At 44.7% G+C, this 18,784-nt stretch overlaps 2 protein-coding genes across 2 annotated transcripts; one reads left to right on the top strand and one right to left on the bottom strand.

Moving 5' to 3' along the window:
- Window positions 1-1,598: 1,598 nt before the first annotated feature.
- On the bottom strand, window positions 1,599-5,284 carry rnf168 (ring finger protein 168). Its single transcript, XM_024277967.2, has 7 exons — window positions 4,757-5,284; window positions 4,490-4,688; window positions 4,328-4,398; window positions 4,014-4,169; window positions 2,499-2,572; window positions 2,369-2,429; window positions 1,599-2,297 (listed from the first exon to the last, which is right to left on the bottom strand). The coding sequence occupies exons 1-7, from the start codon at window positions 4,874-4,876 to the stop codon at window positions 1,797-1,799; spliced, it is 1,182 nt and encodes a 393-aa protein (XP_024133735.1). The 5' UTR covers window positions 4,877-5,284; the 3' UTR covers window positions 1,599-1,796.
- A 5,461-nt stretch (window positions 5,285-10,745) lies between these two features.
- Window positions 10,746-17,954, top strand: LOC112149700 (zinc finger protein 708). The gene is made up of 4 exons (XM_024277565.2): window positions 10,746-10,905; window positions 15,457-15,661; window positions 15,737-16,502; window positions 16,595-17,954. Exons 1-4 carry the CDS (start codon window positions 10,747-10,749, stop codon window positions 17,397-17,399), a joined length of 1,935 nt encoding a protein of 644 aa, XP_024133333.1. The 5' UTR covers window position 10,746; the 3' UTR covers window positions 17,400-17,954.
- Window positions 17,955-18,784: the final 830 nt, after the last annotated feature.

Here is an 18,784-nt window from a genome sequence, read left to right as displayed (position 1 = left end):
CCCAGGTCGTTTGTCCCTCGTGCAATAAGTCAGTACAAGTCCTTGACTGAACAACAAAAGAGGACTCTAGTCAATTTCAAATCTTGAATGTTTTATGGTTTTTACTGTAATATGCTTTGATTACAAATATTTTATTGATTCATTTTATCTAAATTAATATTTTTACTATTTAACTGTTAGATTTAAGTGTTTTTTAGGGTTTTATTGATTTCTGTGTGTGGTGATTGTAAGCAGCTGGCCACTAAATTTCCTTCGGGATTAATAAAGCTAATCTATTCTATTCTATTTCAAACCTTACATTTCAAATTGTTTGTATGTTTGATACTGTAATTGTATTTCTGAGACGTGTGCTGCTCACCTATTGGCCAGGTCTTGTTTGAAAAGAGATCCGGATCTCTGTGGATTTCCCACAAGCAAACTTACGTATATGAATATATTTAAAATATGGTTTTCTATACCAGTGTTGTCATGTTTTTAATTCCTAAAGAAAAAAAGGTGAAAGTCACAATTATAAAAAAAAAACAAGTTTGATTTTTTAATCCTAGTAAATCTGCTGAAGCTGCAGGATCTGATTCAAAAGGATGTATTTTATTTTGAAAGGCGTTTCTATGTGCTGCTGTCTAAACTAAAAGATAATATTTCTAATTTATGCCTGTTCCCTCTTGGGGATGTCATCAGGAGACAGTGTTGACTTTGACAGCTACGCTGATGATACTCAGCTTTACATCATTGATGATCTCGGGGGGGGGGGGGTCATTGCGTGTTTCTTGAATGTAAAACACAGTATGAAGCACTTTTTATAGTTTCTCATTTTAAACGCAGACGGTCCAGCTTTCGCTGGTTCTGGTCTGTTTGAACTGGACCAAATGGATCCGTCAGCACCATAGGGGCAGAGGATCAGCTGAATTGAGAGTCGAGTCTGGAACAGGTCAGAAACCAAAGCAGGATGTGAGTCAGAGTGGATGCTGAGGTGGACTCAGAACCCGGAGCTTCTGCTTCCTCTGGCTCTGGAAAACCAGCAATCTAACTTTAGCCGACATGAGTCAGCGGCGCCGAGGAGGCCGGCCCACTCCGCTGTGACATCATCATCCTCACGAGGAACAGAGCTGAGCCTGTCGTGGTCTCAGTCTTAACCGTTGGTCAGGTGACCAAGGCTCGGTTCTCCCGTCATGTCGGGTCAGCCACGATCACCACGAAGCTCCAGGAAGCTAGCAGAACCCGAGTCACATGATGGGTCACATGACAGGCCACAGGAAACCTCAGGAAACAGCTTCCTCTGGAGCAGTTGGCCTCTCTGGTGTCCTGGATCCACGGTTAGGAACGGTTTCTGGGCGGAGCCTCACGCCGCCATGAGTTCTTTCAGAGGTTCTGAAGCATCGTTTGGACTGTGGACGACATCACTTCCTATAACCCCTCAATGATCCGTGAACGCCATTCTCCACTGAACAGCCGTCTTTCTAGGAACCGTTCTGGATGCTGGTTCTTATACAGCAGAACCTCAGAACCGGACGGGTTCTATGGTTCTGCTGTCAGCTCATCCGGTCCTCTGATGGCAGCAAGCCTAATTCAGAACCAACCAATCAGAAGCAGGTAAAACAGGAAGATGATGAGGACCTTTATTTACATCAGACGATGGACTCATCACAGCGCCCCCCACAGGATCACAGTCAGACTGCAGGAACCCAGACTGTCTGCGACCTGCTGCAATCACATAACCTTTCAAAATAAAACTGGGTGACCCCCCACCCACCCAGAGGAATAGACACCCCCCCCACCCCAATAAACTCCTTGGGGGTTCAGCCGCTCAGACTGGAGAACATCTTCGTCAGAGTGGTTTGTCTGCCTCTACTAGAGGAGCTCCTCCTCAGGCCCCCCCCCAAAGGGGAAGTGCTGCTCCTCAGGGCCCCCCCCGAGGCGGCTCTGCGAGTTCTTTGGGCCTCCAGCTTCCGGTTCTGCCGCAGCAGGTAAGGGTCGGAGGATCCTTTGCTTCTGTCTGTGGCTTTCCGCCTCTCCTCCTGGTCCAGCTCCTTCTGCAGGAGGAGGGCGAGCCGGCGGTCTTCCTCCTCCTGCTGCCACCTCCCTTGAAGCTCCTCCTCCTGCCCCCTTCTTTGGAGATCCTCCGTCTGGCGTTCCCCCTGAAACTCCTTCGACATGAGTCTTTTGGAAAGCCCCCCCTCTCCGTCCTCCTCCTCCGAGCTCCGCCTCCTCCTCCTCCCCTCCTCCAGACATGGCGCTCCTCCTTCGTGCCGATGATGTAGTTCTGCCGGAGCCCCCGCCCTCGAGACAAAGATGTTCTCCTGAAACACCAAGAAGATTTGAGATTTTCCCGCCCACCAGCAGACTGCCACGGGTCAAAGGTCAAACTTACTTTATTGAATACTAAGCTGTGGGGGGGTGAGTTGGTCTGGGCCGGACGGGGGCTGAGGAACCTGAAAGAGAGGTTTGAGTCTGAAGATGAACACTGGAACCACCAACGAAGAAGAAAACCACCCACTGACCTATCAATCTGCCCCAGGGCGGGGTCGCCCTTCTTCTTCTTCAGAAGACCGTCCTGACCGGCGGGTGGAGTGTTCTGCAGGGGGGGAGCTGTGTTTAAACCGCCGTCTCATTAATACAACAAAACTCAGCAGCAAAGAAACCCCGCCCCCTCATCGACGAGCAGAACGCACTACTGGTGGGTTACCCTGAAAACTGAAGCTAAGGGGGCGTTACCCTGAAAACTGAGGCTAAGGGGGCGTTACCCTGAAAACTGAGGCTAAGGGGGCGTTACCCTGAAAACTGAGGCTAAGGGGGCGTTACCGCGAGAAACCAGGCTAAGGGGACGTTATGTATTTTTTAATTCTCAAGAATTTAATGATAATCGCTGAAAAGTTTTGATTAGCATGATAAAAATTCTCCGGTCCCGGGACTCGAACAATGGCAGCCAAGCAAACCATCGTACCAACGTTTAGTTTGGCATCAGCAGCGAAGTAGATGTGTTGACAGACAACTCTAGTGTTTAAAGTTTAAACATTTCGGTTGTTAAGGGTTTAAAATGAGGAAAAGTAAACTCTGTTTTATTAATAACGAGTCCCTAGAGAACAGTATCGCTGAAATAAAAATGAATCAGGAAACTGCAGTCAGTCGACTCGTGTCCTCCAAATCCTCTACCGACGTAAATAACATTTCCTCTGGATTAATCAGCCTCCTCTCTACATGATCCTCTATGAATGAACATGTCATTCTGGTTTCTACGTGGTGAAAACGTGACGTCTCTAATGTGAATGTTCTCTAAATGTTCATGAGGAACTCATATTTGAACATCTTTCACTTTAAGAAGGGGCGGAGACCGCAGAGAACTCTAAGTTTCCTGAAGAAAACCTGCTACCGACCAGGTTTCGTTCACAGACTCAGTTACCATAGTGATTGATTCTGAGTTCAGATTAACCCACTTCTAGAAACGGGTTTAAGTTACCTCCGTTTCCGAAACCAGAAACTCAGTTTTTCTTAACTTAGAGTTCACAAACTCAGAGTTTCAACAAAACCTGCTTCCTGAAACGGGCCCAGGTGTTAACGTCAGAATAAACATGTTTCCAGGAGATTTCTACATTTCTGAACATTCTTGTTGATTTCCTGGTTTTAGAATCTAAAAAATCTTCGTCATTGATATGGTTTCTGTGATTCTTTGCTGATGATGTCCTGCACTTTCCGTCAGCGGACAGGCTGAGCACACCAGCCAGTCCACACACACACTCAGACTGGCGCCCTCACAGTGGGCGGCAGACAGACAGAGCAGCAGTCCTCAGGAAAACTTCACCGTCTGTAGTTCTGGATAAGAAGACTCCATGTTGAGCATGACTCCAATGTTCTTTAACACGTTTACAGAGAATGGTCAGAAGTGTTTTTGATGAGTACAGTGGGAGCGAGGCTGAACTGAGTGGAGACCATGGCCAGAATTAACTGGACCGTACCGTACCACTCTTTACCAGACCGGACCCCTCAGTGGGAACGAGGCTATACTGAACTGGACTCACCAGCTGCTGGCTGAGCAGCTGAGCCAGCTGCTCGTCTTCCTGCTTCCTCCTCCTCTCCTGCTGGAGTAGCTCCTCCTCCTCAGCCAGCAGCCTCTGGATGTACTCCTCGCTGGCATGCTGCTCCTCCTCATCCTGCTGCCGCCGTTCCTCCATCAGCTGACAGGAGGAAGAAAGTTTCGGGCTGGTATCAAACCGCCACAGCTGAACCCCCCCGTAAAGACTCCAGATGGCTTTGGCTGCAGTCTGGTGGTCTTTAACCCACAGTCTGATTCAGAATGTTCAGATGTTCTGGTTTGGCCCCGCCCCCTTCTCACCTTGGTCACCTGATCCTCATACTCCTGTCGCAGCTCGCCAGGAAGGCTCACCCTCGGGACCCAAAGGGGGGCTGCACATGCACACACACGTGCACAGGGTGAACGGATGGATGATGATGATGATGAATGAATGATGGATTCATGGACGTGTGGACCTCCTACCCAGCCGGTCTTCGTCGTCTGCGTCCTGCCCGCTCAGCCGGCGCTGGCACTGCAGAGGGAAGGCGGTCTGGATCCGAGTCCACAGGACCTGGTCCACCAGGGTCTGGTTCTTGCTGTGCTGTCGGGCCCAGGTGGAGACCCTCTTCCTGCACAGCGGGCAGCAGAGAGTCGCTTTGTCCACGGACTCCAGGAAGCAGCTCTGCAGACACACAGACCGGGTCACGGTTCGGGTCGTTCGGTCCACGGCACCATAAGCGACCCGCTCACCTTGCAGAATGTGTGCGCGCACGGCAGCGTGACGGGCTCCACGAGGATCTCCAGGCAGACCGGACACCGGCAGTCCTCCGGGGAGAGCGGCGGCTCCGTGCCGCCCGCTCTGTCCGACATTGGAACCACGCTAGGACAGAATCTTTGCGGAGTTCTGGTTCTCGACGGACCTGGGTCTGGAACCGACGCAGGCGCGTGTACGCAGTCACCTGACTTAGTCAGCTTGAGGGCGCGCGCGCGGGAGTTTGGTAGCTTAGGCGGTTAGCTTCAAGCTAACAGGCCTTTGGCCAGCGAAGTCACCAGGTGTGTGCTAAACTTCCGCGCAGGCGCGCTGGCTGCTCGCGCTGGAGCCTCGCGCCCCAGTCTCCGGAAGGAGCCAATTACCGGTGTTACCGAGCCACAGCGGCTTCAGCAGACCCCTGACCGCCTCAGAAGGCTAACCGTCCACCCGCCTGAAACTACTGCTGTCGCTAAGCGCATGCGCCGATATACCACGTGACTCCCGGCGTTGCGTTCAAGCAAACTCGTAATCAGCGAACTTCTGTCCTCATCATTGACTGTATATAAGAACTGGACTGAACAAGCCCCCCTCCTTCCGTGTTCCATATAGGAAGTACCACTGGGTTCCAAAAAGGCCAAAGTCCCATTGACTTCCATTGAGAAACAGACAGTTATTTCTCAGTCATTTTATATGTCAGAATAATCATTCTTCCTCTGCTGCTTTCTGATTAACTTCTTTTTCTAATCCTATTTTTTTAAAGATTTTTTTCCATTATCACAAGTTATTAGAGTTATAAATTGACCAATCAGATGGCTCAATAAGCGTTTGTGGGTCTGACGTCGACCGTCTGGGGGGTTTGATTGACAGATGACGGGTAGCATGTAAAGTGACAAGCTGCGCTGCGTGCCTCAAATGCTCCTTTTATCTGGACAAAAATGAATAAATGTAAGTAAATCCCAAAGGACCGCTGACAGAATCAAATGTTGGAATGGTTCTCCCTCAAAGGCTTCAACAATGACTTGTACAATTCTCCGCCGTTATTAAAGTAGAAGCTGTTTACATCCGCGGTCTCGTGGTCGAGGCGTGGAAAGAGGCGGAGACTCACAATAAACTCACTCCAGATTGGTGACAGAACTTCCTGTAGATTCATGACTCAGCTATGACTCACAGAGACTCAGACCAATCGCTGGAGATGGGTTGCAGACGTTTGCAATATGGCAATAGACGCTTCAGGAAGTGACTTTGAATTGTCTCTGTACATGAAATGTGCTATACAAATAAACTTGCCTTGCCTTGGCTTGACGGTGAAAGCGGCGGCCTACTTTCATGAGGAGAGGAGGTAATGCATTTCCAATTGGGGACCTCATGGCTCCAGAAGTCCAGTATTTTTACAGTCAACCCATCTGACCTAGGCGGGCCGGATCGAAACCAGGACAGCAACAGAATTTATGGTAAACTTGTTGTCTGCAGATTTTTTTTCTCAGTTGGAAAAAAGTCTCAAACATCTTAGTTTAACTTATTAGTAGTAGAATAGTCAAATATTTGGGTTTTGCTATTTCCAAAGATAGAGAAACTCAAGTGAGATAAAATGTTGCTAAAATGTAGATAACTGCTAAACAATTCTAAACTCCTGGATACAGAGGGATAAAATGGTTTTTTCATATACTCGACCCTTTCACTCCACATTTCTGAAAAAAATAACAAACTTATCAGCAATATTACTTTAACTTTCATCTGGGAAAAATAATGTATATTAGAAGAGCTGAGGTTATTAAAGGTTTAAACGCCTTTCCCGTTATGAATGGGGTTCTTAAACTAAATTATTTCAGACTAAAATCCTCTCTCTGATTCTTTTAAATGAGGATTTTATTTTATTTTACGTTGCAATTATGATGTTGATAAACTCCCTGTAAAATGATCAGATGATCACAAACAAGTTTTTCTTTATTGGTCTTTAACAAACAATGTATCCCCACACAATTCACCTATATGGAATAATATTTGTATTTGTATTTATTTATTTAGTAGGGACGGATATAAAAACATAGACATACAGCAAAGCAGCAGTCCCATGCCCATATCATCATGCTTGTAGCAGGAGCTAATTTGCAGCATTTGTCCCCTGATGGGCTTTTTATACAATAAAATAATCGTGATAAGACATAAAATGAAGTGACTGGTTACAAAATGACAAAATTGTCTAAAAACAGAGACTTGTTAGAAAGATAAATATATACGTACACACACATATACATATATGCAGACATACGCCTAAGCCAACCTCACTCAAACATGTGTGCAACGCTGCTGCTGGTACAGCCAGGACTTTGTTTTTGAAAAAGACTGAAGCTGGTCATAGATTTCAAATCAGCAGGAAGTGAATTCCAGAGTCCTGTTCCCTTCACACAGAGAGCAGACTGAGCAAAAGAGGTTTTGTGAAAGGGAACATTGCAGTTTCCACTTGAGGCTGCTCTAGTGGGTCTGCTGGAACTCTCTAGTTTATAAATTAAAGTGGTTTAGGTGCTAATTCGTTAACACATTTAAAAATGATTTTTAAAAGATTGAAATGGACAAAATTTGAGAATGTTAAAATTTTGTGTTTTAATAAAATATGGCAGTGATGGAATTAAATTGGTTTCAAATTTAAAATCTTTAAAGCTTGATTGTAAAGTCTCTCCACAGGTTTGAGTGTGGTTTGGTGTGTTTGCGACCATACAGTAACTCCGTAAGACAGGTGGGAAAAGATCATTGAGTTTAGAAAGATCCAAGCGCATTCGGAAGTCAGACATTTTCTAATGAGTTTGAAACAAGTAATGTTTTGCCTGATAATTTTACATGTTTTCTTGATATGGCTTTTGAAGTTTAAGTTGGAATCTAAGATTACTCCAAGATATTTTTCTTCTGGCACTTGATCAATCTGTTTCCCATTTACAAAAACATGCAAGGAGTTAGTTGCAGCTTTTTTTATGGAGAAACAGATGCACTTTGATTTTTTAGTATTGAGTGTCAGACAAGATTCCCCCAACCAGGTGGATATATTTTTTAAGCCATTGGTTAGCTTTTGGCTGACTGTACAACAGTTTTTACCGGAAGCATGGACTACTGCGTCATCAGCATACATCTGTATGTTAAGGTCGTGACAGACTTCTGGAAGACTGTTGATGTATAAGCTGAAGAGAATAGGGCCAAGAATGGTGCCCTGTGGAATTCCAGTTTCTATTTCATGAAGTGTAGATTTGCAATTACTGATGATAACACATTGTTCCCGTTTCTGCAAATAAGATTTAAACCAAGACACAGATCGTTCTGAAAAATGAAAAGATGAAAGTCTTGACAGAAGGATATTGTGGTTTACGGTATCAAATGCCTTTTTCAAGTCAAGAAATACCGCCCCTACAACATTTCCTTTATCCAGTGATTGTTTAATCTGTTCTAGTAGAAAGCAAGTGGCTGTTTCAGTTGAGTGGTTAGGTCTAAAGCCAAATTGAAGAGGATGTAAAAGTTTTTTATCTTCCAGATAGTTTAGGAGTTGCTCAGAAACTATTTTCTCAAGGACTTTGGACATAACCGGTAAAAGGCTTATGGGCCTGTAGTTGGAAACTTCTTGAGTGTCTCCCGATTTAAAAATTGGTTTCACAAGGGCAGTTCTCCAGTCATCTGGGAATTGACCACTTCGGATGGAGAGATTTATTATGTGTGTGAGAGGTTGAACTAAGATGTTACTGTTCTTTTTCAGAAATAATGTATCTAAGTTGTAAATGTCTTTAGCAGATGAGTTATTTAAACTATTAATTGTCTTCAGAACAGTGGCAGTATCAACTTCCTTTATCTCGAACAAATAATTTGTTGTTACAAGGCTTGGATCTGATTTTACCTCTGGAAACTGGGAGACTAATTCTTTAACAGATGTAATAAAATAATCGTTGAACACCGAAGCGACACGATCAGGTTCAGAAATTGTCTTTCCCTCCAGCGTGAGTTCATATTTGGAATCAGTGGTGGCATTGGGATTTGTTAGATTTTGTAATTGTTTCCAGATTGGTTTCCAGTTACCTTTTGCCTCGGATAAAACACTGATGTAGTGTTTAGATTTTGAAACACGGAGTTCTTTGACAACTAGATTCATTAAAGTTTTGAAGATCAGCCAGTCAGTGTTATGTTTACTTTTTAAAAACGTTTTTAATATAATAATAATATAATAATAATATTTGTTTAACCGAAAGTCTCTGTTCTTAGGAAATTGTTTGGAAAAGGGAATGCGGGCTATTTCTCATTTAATTGAGAATCAGGGTAATTGTTTTGATCATAACTCTTTGTAGGAAATGTAATTTGGTCTCCTCATTCAAAGAATATAATAAATTAATGAAATCAATTCCAATCCCCACTAAAACTCCTGCTTAGCAATTGATGATGAGGCCACTCTGTGTGGAAGGTTTACGTTTGGGCGATAAAAAACTCAAACACTTAATAATATATATTGCCCTTCCCTGATAAAAAAAAGAAAATACATTTTACAGAACTACAACACCACAAATGCTAAAAAGATACGAACATGATATCTATCTTATCCTGTCTCACAAAGCTAAAGAACTTTAAGATATTGAATGATATTTACCCTTCCAAACATTTTTTACTCACTTTAACAGTGATCTTTGTGTGTTTTGTGGAAATGACATAGAAACTATAGAACATCTTTTCTTTGAATGTCTGAATGTAAAAGAGTTTTTTTCTTATTGTCATAATTGGCTGAAAACAAAAAACATCATTGTAAACCATTTAAATTAGAATTATATGAAAATATGATTTCCATGAATTGATAAGAATCTGGACTTTCTGATTAACAATGATTTGTTTTCAAAGTAGTTTATAGATGATTGTAAATTCTCACTTTAATGTATTATGAAACTGAAACTATTCAAATCTTTACATGACATGAAGCTCAAGAATGTCCAGATACTCTCTCATTTATTAGATTTATTTAAACTCTTGATATAGACTGCTTTGTTATTTCTTTTTTATCAAAGTTATATTTATGGATTTTGTCTTCATGTTTGTCTTGATTGTTACTGCGGTGAAGTTAGTTTTAGGTTGGATATTCGACGGACATTCTCTCTGTTCATATTTAGGGACCGTCAACAAATGACAGAATGTTTCTTCAATAGCTCTTAAATTATTGGACCAAATCAAGTTTGTGAAATACTTCAATAAAGAAAAACTATGTCTGTTTAGGTTTTGCTTGCTAATAAAGTCTAAAACAACAACAACTTTTTCTATTAAACTTTATTTAACAATGATGGTACAAGAAATTTCAATATAAAAAAACATATACAACAGCAAAGAATTATGTATACATAAATACTAAAGGTTTTCGTATTAATCTATTATTAGCAACAAAGATGAAAATGTTTCTAGCTTTTTTATTTTTCATGAATTTTAATAAATCAAAACAACAACTAGACGCAACCGGAAAAGTGGAAAAGGATTTGGATTATCCCTAATAAGTATTTAATAACAAGTTTCATTTAAGATTTTAAGTGTTATCCTGCGTATCACTACATGACCAAATTTAAAAGCGACATTAATACCAACTGTTCATTATGTGGAGGCCACCCAGAGACTGTCCACCATCTTTTCTGGATCTGTTCACACTCACTGTTTGGAGGGACTTCAGCAGATCCGTTATTGATCCTTTTGAAAAGAACTTTTCTTTGAAATGGGAAAATGTTTTGTCTCTTTCGAAAGCAGTGAAAAGAGGATCTTTATTTTAGAATAAATATGTTAATCATTATAGCAAAATTTTATATTCACAAGTGTAAATACAGTAACCAGAAACCTGCTTTTGAACATTTTTACAACGATTTTATTTTTTTAAGTGACTCTACCAACTAAAAGGCGCTGAAAACAACATTTGTTCAGATGTGTTCATATTGTTCTTTGCTGTTCACTCTTTTGTTAAGAATAATAATAATACAAATAGAAGTAACCGGAAATGGAGGGCCGTGACTATTCGACCATGATGCATCGCGGCAGTGCAGTCCGGATGGAGGCCTTCCGCCATCAAGCGGAGCTAATCCTGCACGCGGCCGTGGAAGCCGCCGTTTCCGAGCTGCTGCGGTCAGAACCCGCGGGAGTTCGGGAGGGCAGCGAGGTGAGTTCCGAACCGGATCGGAGGTTCGGCTCACACCGGCGCGGGTCCGACTTTATAACGTTGTTAAAGAATTCCTGAGGCTAACCGCTTCTGCGGCGTAGCGTAGCACGTCCTCGTGACCCATCAGGGGCGGAGCCTATGCTTGTTCAAACGACAGGCCGCCTTGAAGGCGATTGTAGTGATGATCGGTGTCTTTGATGTTTGTCCTGAACGGATGTGGATCTTCAGCGGAACCAGAACTTTAATCCAATTAACCTCCATGGCTCACAGAGTGATCAAACACACACCTGAGACACGTGACTGCTTCCGGTGGAGCATCCTCCCTCAACAGGCAGGGCTGCAGCCGATCACAGAACTCCAGGTGTAGGTAGCAGATGTGCTATCCTGTCAGATCGGCTCGGGGGCTTGCGACTAGTGATGACGTCACACAACTGTAACAAACGAGTTGGCTAATTTGTAGTTTTTTACTGGAACTGGTGTTTACAATGTAACAGACTATAAAGTGTTCTGGGTTTGTTATGTGTTGCATATTTACCATTGCCTTTACAGTAGTTAAACTATTGGGAAACTGTGCTGCACTAAAGTTTTTTTTTTTTTTTTTAAAAGAAAGGAAAAAAGTGTTAAGATCTGCTCGGACTATTATTTATTATTTTTCATCAACAGCTCCTTCACTAACGTCTGCTCTCCTCAGTGTTTGTGTAACGGAGCAGAACATGAGCTGCGTATTCTAGCGGGACGTCATCGGTCCGTGCGACCAGTTCAACATTGGCAGGATGTATTTAGAAAAAAATATTTGCGAATAATTACTTTATTTTTTTGTTTTTTATGTGCGACCAACAACAAGCTAGCATGCTACTCGCTAGCACCCACTTTAGCTCAAACTTCATCCTTCCCAGCCTGATTTCTCTCTATTAAAATAACGATCATTATCCTGTGATGATTCCTCTCCATCGGATTATTTCGTTGTCAAGGTTTTTGCGGCTGATTACAAATATTCCTTCTCCTTTTGTCATTCTTAACGTATTTGTTCGGACCTCCTCGGTTCTTTACTCGGGATGAATCCGTGCATTATGGTGGAAGTATGTCGTTCCCCGTGTCACGTGACAGTGGTCTGATGGTCCGGACCAATCACAATCTTACACGTCATCTATGCGCCAGCCCCCGAGCCGATCTGACAGGCCGAGCACATCTGCTACCTACACCGGATCCAGAAAAAACAGGAAACAACAAAATCAAACCTAGAATAATTTTATGACAAACTTCATAGCACAGGTATACCAAAACATAAAGTACCTCAGTACACTCATACAGCAAATATTTAGTCTCTGAGGCGTATTTATGTAAATGAAATATTAAGAAATCTTTAAACTCAAGATATTCTATTAATAGAAAATACTCAGGATGCCATGTAGACTATTGGCCAGAGTCCGGTGATACGATACGTCTCCCGATACGATATGTATCACGATATAAGGTCTCCCGATACGATATGTATCACGATATATCCCAGACTGTACCAAAGCAATTTTTCACTTTTTTTAAGAGTACGACTTGAATTGAATCTACCTGAATTTTAATGAATTTCATTATAATAAAATGGTCAAATTAATTTTATTTATTGATCACAGCATTAAGCACAGCGACTGGATCTCATGGACAAGTTGCTTCTACCCAGAAATCCATGCTGCTTTTCTTTTGGTAAATTACGAAATATTTGTTTTTTCAAGGGAAGAGTCAATATTGTCTGATTTCCACAAACATATATTTTTTAGTCTAAGAAAACATAGAATGAATGTGCTTTAACTTATAAGTTTCTATAAATGTGATTACAAGATTGCTAAATCATTTAAACGGTTTACTAACCTGAACAGGTGCTTCAAAAGTGAGGGAGGGGGGGGGGCAATTCTTTCCAGAAACATTTCAGTGTGATGACAGGATGAATGAAGCTAAGATCTTTACATAACAGTCAGCGCTGCAGCTCAAGTTTTCTCAAATGTGTATTTCACTGATGATCAGTACGACATTGATCATTTTCCAGAGCGTCGTTCACATCACTCTGGTCCATCAGGTCTCTGGTCCATCAGGTCTCTGGTCAATCAGGTCTCTGGTCCATCAGGTCTCTGGTCCATCAGGTCTCTGATCCATCAGGTCTCTGAACTCAAATCTATGGATGTGAAGTTCAGCAGAACTTCTGCTCGCTTTGCTGCCAGCATTTTGATGGAGGCTCCGTGCATGAGCCGCTGCAGCTCCACTGCTTCACTCGTTCTTATCTGAGCCGCTACGAAGCTCCATAATCCTCGTCTAAATATGATTCTGGCAGCAACGCGGTGCGGAGTTTCGGTTTAGTCCCCAAGTAGAAACGAAGTAGTATATGTGTCATAACAACCAAAACCTCGAGGCTGACTGAACATTTGAAGGATCTTGTTTTGGTCACGGTGTAGAGCAGCTCAAAGAGGCTTAGTGCTCTTAGTGCTCTGCTGCCAACTAGCGGTCGGAGGTGGAAGTGGAAAACAAAAGCAAGACGGTGAAGACGCTCATAATTAAATAAATATCGCAATGGAAACATTTAAATTGATGCAAGTATCGCCAAACGAAATACTACGATATATTGTGTACTATAGACAAAGTACATTATGGAGCATTGCATCTTGGGAAAAACAGTAAGAGAAGAAGCAGGAGATGTTAGGATGTAGAAATTCAAAATCACAGGTGGGTTTATGAAACACCTGGTGTTCGTGTGTAGGTTTGCATGTGGTGTCTGTGTGCATCAGCTTGTTTGCAGTTCCGCCTTTTGTCATCCTCCAATCAATGAAAATAAATATGCATGTCTACTGACTATAGGACCATATTGTTTTTGCTTTAACATTCTATCTTTCTGCGCCTTTGAGCCAAAATTTCACCCCCGCCACATGAACGAAAAATACCTCAAAATTTTATCACACCTAAGGAAAATTGAAAATGAATTTTTGGCATGTTGCGCGTGACCCACCCCAAAACGATGACATCACGGCGAGCGTTTTCGTAAAAAAAATTAATGGGCCAAAAATCGCTTATGGGGCCAAAAAAATATTTCGAAATACGTAAACAAAAGCCCATGACACGTGTCAGGGATAAGCCCTAGAACATTTGAAATTTCTATGGGATGGCCACACGACCTACGGCTTGGCGGCCATCTTGTGCCGAAATCAGAAAAATGGCGATTTTCACGTTTTTCAACAATGTAGGAAAACAACATCTTTGTTTCTCCGATTTTCACGAAACTTCAGAATCATGTCCATAGTGGGAGTCTACAACGACCCTAGAAGTTTCATTGACCTTTGACCTTGGGAAGATGCCGCCATCTTGAAAAGTTGAAAAAAGCACTTTTACTCAAAGCTACAAAAAGAAATACCTCCTAGGGGGTTATATCGATTGATATGTCACATCACTGACCATAAATGGGAATGTACTGTGAGAAAAATGTTGGAATTAGAAGTTGTAGAATTTGAATGGCGTGCGCGTGGCAAGGTCGCAACCGCCACGGTTTTAGCTAGCTCGCACATATTTTGGCCGATTTGCGCAAAACGGGTATTCGCGCGTGCGGAGGCTCAAGCTGAACGAAACAACGTAACTTTCGAAACCGTAATGCGTAAAATGCGGCCCTGGTATGCAAAAAACCATTGTGAAAAAAACTGCTGGTGAGCTCGCAAAAGTGGCGTAGTGTTAATACATGCTTATATTTCAATGCATTGGTATGATACTTTAATATGTTGATCCAAGGCTTAAGCTGTAACAGGTATAATATCATAGAATATGACCATATAAGGAATGTGGGCGTGGTTAGCAAATAACCTCTGTTGCTAAGGAGATCCAAAAATGTACTTTGGCCAATTCTTGCGAAACTAACGTCAATCTGTTCGGTTACCTCGGGCGAACAAAACATAAAACGGTTGCTATGGAGATAACACTAACAGAAAAGCCGCCATTTGGAAAAAAGTGCCTTTTTAAGCAATTTCTCACTTACATCCCAGGTTAAAGCTTTAACAAGTGTTATAACTTAAAATATGATAATATAAGGAATGTGGGCGTGGTTAGCAAATAACCTCCGTTGCTAGGGAGATCCAAAAATGTACTTTGGCCGATTGTTGTGAAACTAACGGCAATCTGTTCGGTGACCTCAGGCGAACAAAACATAAAATGGTTGCTATGGAGATAGACACTAACAGAAAAGGTGCCATTTTGAAAAAAGTGCCTTTTAAAGCAATTTCTCACTTACATCCCAGTCCAGCTATACAGTAAGGGGAGGGGGGGGTTAGTGGTGCAGAGTGGCTGCTTTGCAGATGAGTTCGGGTCAAAGGTCAGCATCAAGGGCAGCGAGCGCGGCGTTGGTGCGTATGAGCGGGTGGCGAGGGAGAGGGCGGACTGCTGCGAGGGAGAGGGCGGCGAGGGTGAGGGCAGGTACCGACTGCGGGCCATCCAACACTGATGCGGCTTTAATTATATATATATCAGCTTGGCCTCAGAGGAGCGAGCGGCGCTGGTTTCTACGGTCTGACTCTCTGCGTTCTGCAGGCTCGACTGGTCGCCGTGTTGGACGCCATGTCCAGAGTAGCCCTTCGCCAGATCTGCAGAGTCTTCTTGGAGCTGCAAGCGAGCGTGGAGGCGGAGAACAAAGCTCTGAAGGACAGACTGAGACGGCTGGAAGGCCACACCCCCTCCATGCAGAGCGTCAGCTCAGATCCCAAAACCGCGCTTCACCGGAGCGATCCCGCCCGTGGTAGGTCCCTGCTAGCATCTCAGCTCAGGGCATCATGCCGCCTGGTCGGTCAGACTGATGTGTGTTCCTCCTCAGAACTGAGTGAGGAGCAGCAAAAGGAGCAGGAGAGGAGGAGGAGACGCGAGCTGTACAAGGAGAAGAGGTTCTTCTGCGAGCTTTGCAGCAAAGGCTTCCACCAGCACCACCAGCTGCTGAAGCATGGCTCCTCCCACCACAAACCGTTTCCGTGCAGTTCCTGCGACAAAGGCTTCTACGGCGAGCCGGCACTACGGCGCCACAAGGTCAGCCACCAGGTGAGGGCGGCGCAGGAGAGCGACCCTGACCGGATGCTGTGCTGCGACATCTGCGACAGGAAGTTCAGGCTGCTGCGGCAGCTGCGGGCGCACCAGGCGTCCCACCGGCTCCAGAGAGATCCGCTCAAGTGCGACACCTGCGACCGCACCTTCACCTCCAAAAGCGCGCTGCGGTACCACAGCGTGTCGCACGCCAAGGTCAAGCCCTTCATCTGCGACGTCTGTGGGAAGAGCTTCATCAGGAAGAAGAGCCTGGCGGAGCACCAGAGCGTCCACAGCGGCGTGCGGCCGTACGCCTGCCAGACCTGCGGCAAGAGGTTCTCCACGACCGGAAACCTCCGCGTCCACAAGAGGGCGCACTCGGAGGAGCGGCCGTACAAGTGCGACCAATGCGATAAGGCCTTCAAGTTCAAGATGGGGCTGCTGCATCACCAGGTGGTTCACTCCGGAGAGAAGCCCTTCACCTGCCAGGTGTGCGGTGTGAACTTCGGACTCAAGTACAACCTGCAGAGACACATGCGGCTGCACAGCGGCGAGAAGCCATACAGGTACGTCTGCAGGCTGCTGTTCCTGCAGCTGTTAGGGTGGGACAGAGGCTCACCTGTAACTCCTCTCACCTGTCCACCTGTCCTCCCCTCAGGTGTAACCAGTGCGGTGAAGGTTTTTCTGGTACCTGGGCTCTGAAAACTCACATGCTGGTTCACGGAGTGGCGAAGCCGTTCATGTGCGACCTTTGTGGGAAGACCTTCTTCTACAACTGCCAGCTGCAGAAGCACCAGCAGGTGGTCCACGGGGGGATGGGGCATCCCAAACCGGGCGGGGATGTGGGCCGCCGTGCGCCCGCTTCCAAACCGTTCAGTTGCAAGGCGTGTCCGAAGAGCTTTGTCAGCTGCAGCACTCTGAGGATGCACGAGAAGAGCCACAGCCAGAGCAAGGAGTTCACCTGTGACACCTGCGGCAAGGCCTTCCACCTGCGCCACCTGTACCTGTACCACGTCCGGCAGCACAGCGGCGTCCGCCCCCATAGCTGCGTCGTCTGCGGCAAAGGCTTCCTGCTGGCGTCTCAGCTCAAGCAGCACGAGCTGCTGCACACCGGAGTCAAGCCGCACCGCTGCGTCCACTGCGGCAAGGAGTTCCGGACGCCGCAGAACTATCGGCGCCACTTGCTGGTCCACACCGGCGAGAAGCCGTACAAGTGCAGCGTCTGCAACCGCCAGTTCAGGCAGTCCAACCAGCTGAAGTCCCACATGCAGCGGCACACCGGCATCAAGCTGTACTCCTGCGGCCGCTGCCGTCTGGGCTTCTCCGACTCCCGGCAGCTCCGGAAGCACCGCTGTGGAGACCAGCCGCTTGGTGTTCCCGAAGCCGGCGGCTCTGGACGGAACCAGGACCTGCAGCCTTGGACGGCAGCAGCCTCAGCCAGAAACCCCAGACTCTCTGTGTGAAGACCTGCGGACCTTTACGTGCTGTGATGAACTTCACCAGGACTCAGGTGTGAGGGGTCAGAGAGAGAAGACTTCACCTGGTCAGAGAGATGTTCACCTGGACTCAGGTGCGAGGACAGAGGTGCTGTTCGGTTCTTTGAAGGTCGGATCCACTGACAGAAGCTTCCTTCCTTCATTCTGATCTTCCTCCTGTGTTTTCATGGAGAATGTGACATCAGCAATGGATTCTGGTTTTTCTTCTGGTTCAGGTTGTCATGGCGACATGTCAGCTGTTCATTCAGTCCTTCTGGTTTCCTGGTGTTTTCATTCTGTTTTATGAAATCATTTAAGTGTAATTCCTGCAGGTTTCTCATCCAGACTGGATCCTTCAGCTGCTCCTACAACAATGTTCTAAGCAAACTTCCTGTTTTCATCTTTTTCTCTGTGTTAAGCAAAGTTTGGTCTAAAATATTTTATTATTTCAATGTTATTCATGCTAATCTCAATTGTCTTTTTACATAGTTTATTCTTCACTCTGGGAAGTCTACTTTTAATAAACATAGAAATGAATCAACATTCGTAATTTTGCTGTTATTGTAAAGTTCTGTGTTAGTAAAATGTTGTTTTTAGTTTCAGACTTTCAGAAATTCATCAGGATTTCACCTTTCAGTGATTTTACTGCACTGACGTTTTGTACTCAGCAGTGACTGTGGTTCCATGAGTAAAATGTATTTGATCAGATCAAACATCAGATATAGAAGTGTGGACCTGAAAAACTTTATCTGATTACAACAAACGTCTAATCAGAGTAAATCATGCTGACATGTTCTGAGGAATCTAAAATACTGGAAACGTTTGTAGAAGAGGAAGTTGAGTTCATTTGTAAGATAACAAATCTGGACCTTTGAGTGAGTTCATCCTCTGAGCATGCTATCATTATTATTAATATTTTGAGCGACCGTTCATCATTTTCTGAATCCGTGTGGTGGTTTCTCGTTCGCACAGACCCAGAAGAAGATTTAGAGTTAGACATTCAACCTTGCATGAACTTGAGATCTGTGCATAAATGCAGCAATCTGCATCTTTGCTGCTTGTAAAAACATCAGCCTTTATTCTGTCTGGACACGACTCCCCCGCTGACCGATCACTGAACGCGTCACGTGCCCAAACTGAGTCCCTGATTGATTTATGTGACCAATGTTCAGATGTTTGAGCTGTGCTGCTGTCAGACCAATGTGCTGCGACCAAATCCCGCCACAGGACCTCCGATCACGTCTGAAGTATCGACGTATGAGTGACTGCAGATCACGTCAGGTGTGAACCAGCAGGTATAAAAAAAGTGATTCGACGGTCAAGTCTTTTAACTCCCTACCAGTGAGTCGACCATCACTACTAGCAGCATGCCC

Source organism: Oryzias melastigma, linkage group LG13 (genome assembly GCF_002922805.2).
Source record: "Oryzias melastigma strain HK-1 linkage group LG13, ASM292280v2, whole genome shotgun sequence".
NCBI lineage: Eukaryota > Metazoa > Chordata > Actinopteri > Beloniformes > Adrianichthyidae > Oryzias > Oryzias melastigma.
The sequence above is the reverse complement of the archived record's forward strand: the minus strand, read 5'-3'. Positions and strand labels throughout refer to the sequence as shown.